General features: G+C 47.1%; 1 protein-coding gene across 1 annotated transcript in view; it reads left to right on the forward strand.

Annotated features, from left to right (window-relative positions):
- Nucleotides 1–503: 503 nt before the first annotated feature.
- Nucleotides 504–2,943, forward strand: part of hs3st3l (heparan sulfate (glucosamine) 3-O-sulfotransferase 3-like) — an 11,965-nt gene continuing 9,525 nt past the window's right edge. Inside the window, exon 1 of the mRNA XM_035800808.2 lies at nt 504–1,455. Within this exon, the coding sequence (XP_035656701.1) occupies nt 998–1,455 (458 nt within the window). The 5' untranslated portion in view covers nt 504–997. The remainder of the gene's footprint in view (nt 1,456–2,943) is intronic.

Here is a 2,943-nt window from a genome sequence, read left to right on the forward strand (position 1 = left end):
GTCAGACATAATGGTTGACCAGCTAACCCTGTTGGAAATTTGCCCTATGAGCAATATTGGCTAATGCGGTTTTGTGTGTTTTGTGAATACAACATTTAGTTTTCTGCAAATTGAAATAGTAAATTGCCTCTCCAAAGTGACAATGTACTTTATAGGCTAGTATGAAAATATGTTGCACAACTGGCTGTGAAGAAACTGTAGAATAGCCCTACATAAAACACTAAATGCCAACAGATACAATCACTGGATAAATGTTGATGTACGACATCAAAAAGGGGTCATGCTCTGTCGTATATGCACACCATAACGGCTCTCTCTTCTCTTCTGCGTGCATGCGCATCAAATTCATGTCCGTTTTCCCAATAAAATCCGTTGGGATTAGACCCGCCTTCGGCCATGACCCTCCAATCAAAGACAATTTCATTCGGAGCGCAGCGCACACTTTCCTGAAAAAATGAATGATAAAAAATAATTGGGAGAGAGAGAGAGGGGGGGGGGGGAAAGAGAGAAGGAGAAAGAGAGAGAGAGCGAGACCCCATGACACGCAGTCCCCGGAGACCCGTGGAGTGAGACAGCGGGTAATCCCAGGGTAAAGGACCACTCCAACCCTGCGCGGTTGATATTAACAACTGTAGGCTATATTTTCCATACCGGTGGGGTCGAATGAGTGGGTGGATGTCTGGACAGAACACAGGAATTGATCTCTTGATTGGGTGGCTGAGCTGCGATTGGGACTCCGGAGAAACGGGGTCACGTTGAGAATAGCAGCCAACTCAATGGATTTCATACACGCAGAATGAACCGCCAAAAGGGAAAGATGGGACACGGGCACGCCGGCGACTTTATTGGGCTTTTGTGGAATCGACGCAGCGGCACTATGGATAATTTATTCTATCTGAGCGGCTCAGAAAGCCTTCGTGTCTTCACAGAGATGAAGTTATGTGAGCTGAGTTTACAGTAGAATGGCCCTCCTCGGATGGGACTCTGAGGGAAGGCGATGGCAACTTTTCACCACAGCAACCCAACGGATAGAGACATCAGGAGAGTCCTCCAAAAACTTATAATCATTATATCTTTGGGAATCATCTGTGTGTCGCTCTTCTACTTCTTCACGGGATGCTGCGAGTCGGACATAACGGAAAACTCAGTATCGGACAGACCCGCCAGCGATGACAGAAACCTGACGTTCTATAACTACGTTGTACCGGTACAGGATGAAGATGGATACCCAGGGACCGGGGAGGGGAGCACACTGACGCCCGGGTTGGAGACTGATAACACGGGTAAAGATTGGAAGGCGACCCGGCGGTTACCCCAAGCCCTTATTATAGGAGTGAAGAAGGGTGGCACGAGGGCTTTGCTGGAGTTTCTCAGGCTGCACCCGGATATCCGCGCGCTGGGCTCTGAGCCGCACTTCTTTGACCGGCATTACGCACGAGGCTTGCACTGGTACAGGTACATATCATGCGTGCACGTGTACATTTATCCGAAGGGCATTGCTATCCAATGAATGTTGTTTGTTTGAGAAATGCTTTTGACTCAGTGCACCTGCGCCTGTATCAGAAAGCATTGTTCCATTTGATCCGATGAATGGTGGACTTGGTTGGTAATGGATTTTACAGAACAATTTGAATGTGCATCCACTGTGTCGCAGCCTAAAACATAAAAATAGATCTAGGAATAATGCTTGTTTGTTTTTGGAATACCCAAACATACCCATGGCCAGCATATAGTGGATTAGGTGACAGGCAGAGAGAGAGAGACTGCCATCTGGCTATGCCAATCTGTGTGTGTGTGTGTGTGTGTGTCTGTTTGTGTGTACATGTTTGTGTGTTTATGTGCAGGGGGGGGTCTGGATGAGTTCTTACAGTGCAATCATCCCTGCAGCTGAGGCCAGATGTTACCTTAGTCAGCTGGGTCTGGTCTCATCCTAGAGGTCCACAGACCCCCCCACACACACACACACACATGCACCCACACCCACACCCACACACACACCCACACTCTCACACTCTCTCTCTCTCTCTCTCTCTCTCTCTCTCTCTCTCTCTCTCTCTCTCTCTCTCTCTCTCTCTCTCTTTCTCTCTCTCTTTCTCTCTCTCTTATTGATACACACACAAATTATGCCAGGGTGTGCCATGTCTCCACTGTGTGTGTGTTTGTGTGTGTATGTCTCAATTATGTCCCAGAGTGACAAGTTGCCCTCTACCCAGATGGGGCTTCTTGACTGTCATGCCACTTGATATCAGTGTCAGGCCTGTCAGCTTGATCCTGACCCCAGGTCAGTTTACCCTCACAGATAATGATGCGCTCCCAGTCACACCACTTCATTACACAGTGGGGTATATCATCGGGGTACAAGTCAAGTTAGGAAGAGCTCAGTGTATGGTATATGTAGACCAGCTGCGCCCACTGTAGGATGTGGTGCTTGAAAATAAAACTTTCCGTGAAGAGACGTTGCAAGTACAGTAGATAAAAGCATGGTTAGGTGCACAAACAGTTTATATATTTTTAACTTTCAAACATGCATTTAGATTAAAAAAGAAATACATGTTTCCTTTTTGTCTGTACACTCTGCTCTCATCTGCCTCATAAGGACACTTCAGATCTCTATCTCTGACAGGAACCACTCTCAACCAGGCAGGCAGACTGGAGATAGATCATATCTGAAAGAGGACAGGACAGGGCTGGACTGAGATGGAGCAGAGGTTTTATCCTTACACTGTTTCTCAAATCGATGGCTTCACTTCTCTCCCAAGACCTTGGCTTGCCATGAGCACTAAAGCTATTAGTCCCGATCAGTTTGTGTGTGTGTGTGTGTGTGTGTGTGTGTGTGTGTGTGTGTGTGTGTGTGTGTGTGTGTGTGTGTGTGTGTGTGTGTGCAGCCTGGTCTCAGAGGATTTTGTATGATTCTGTACGTAAATATGAGACACTCCATTTAGT

The sequence above is a fragment of the Oncorhynchus keta genome, chromosome 24 (genome assembly GCF_023373465.1).
Source record: "Oncorhynchus keta strain PuntledgeMale-10-30-2019 chromosome 24, Oket_V2, whole genome shotgun sequence".
Classification (NCBI taxonomy): Eukaryota; Metazoa; Chordata; class Actinopteri; order Salmoniformes; family Salmonidae; genus Oncorhynchus; species Oncorhynchus keta.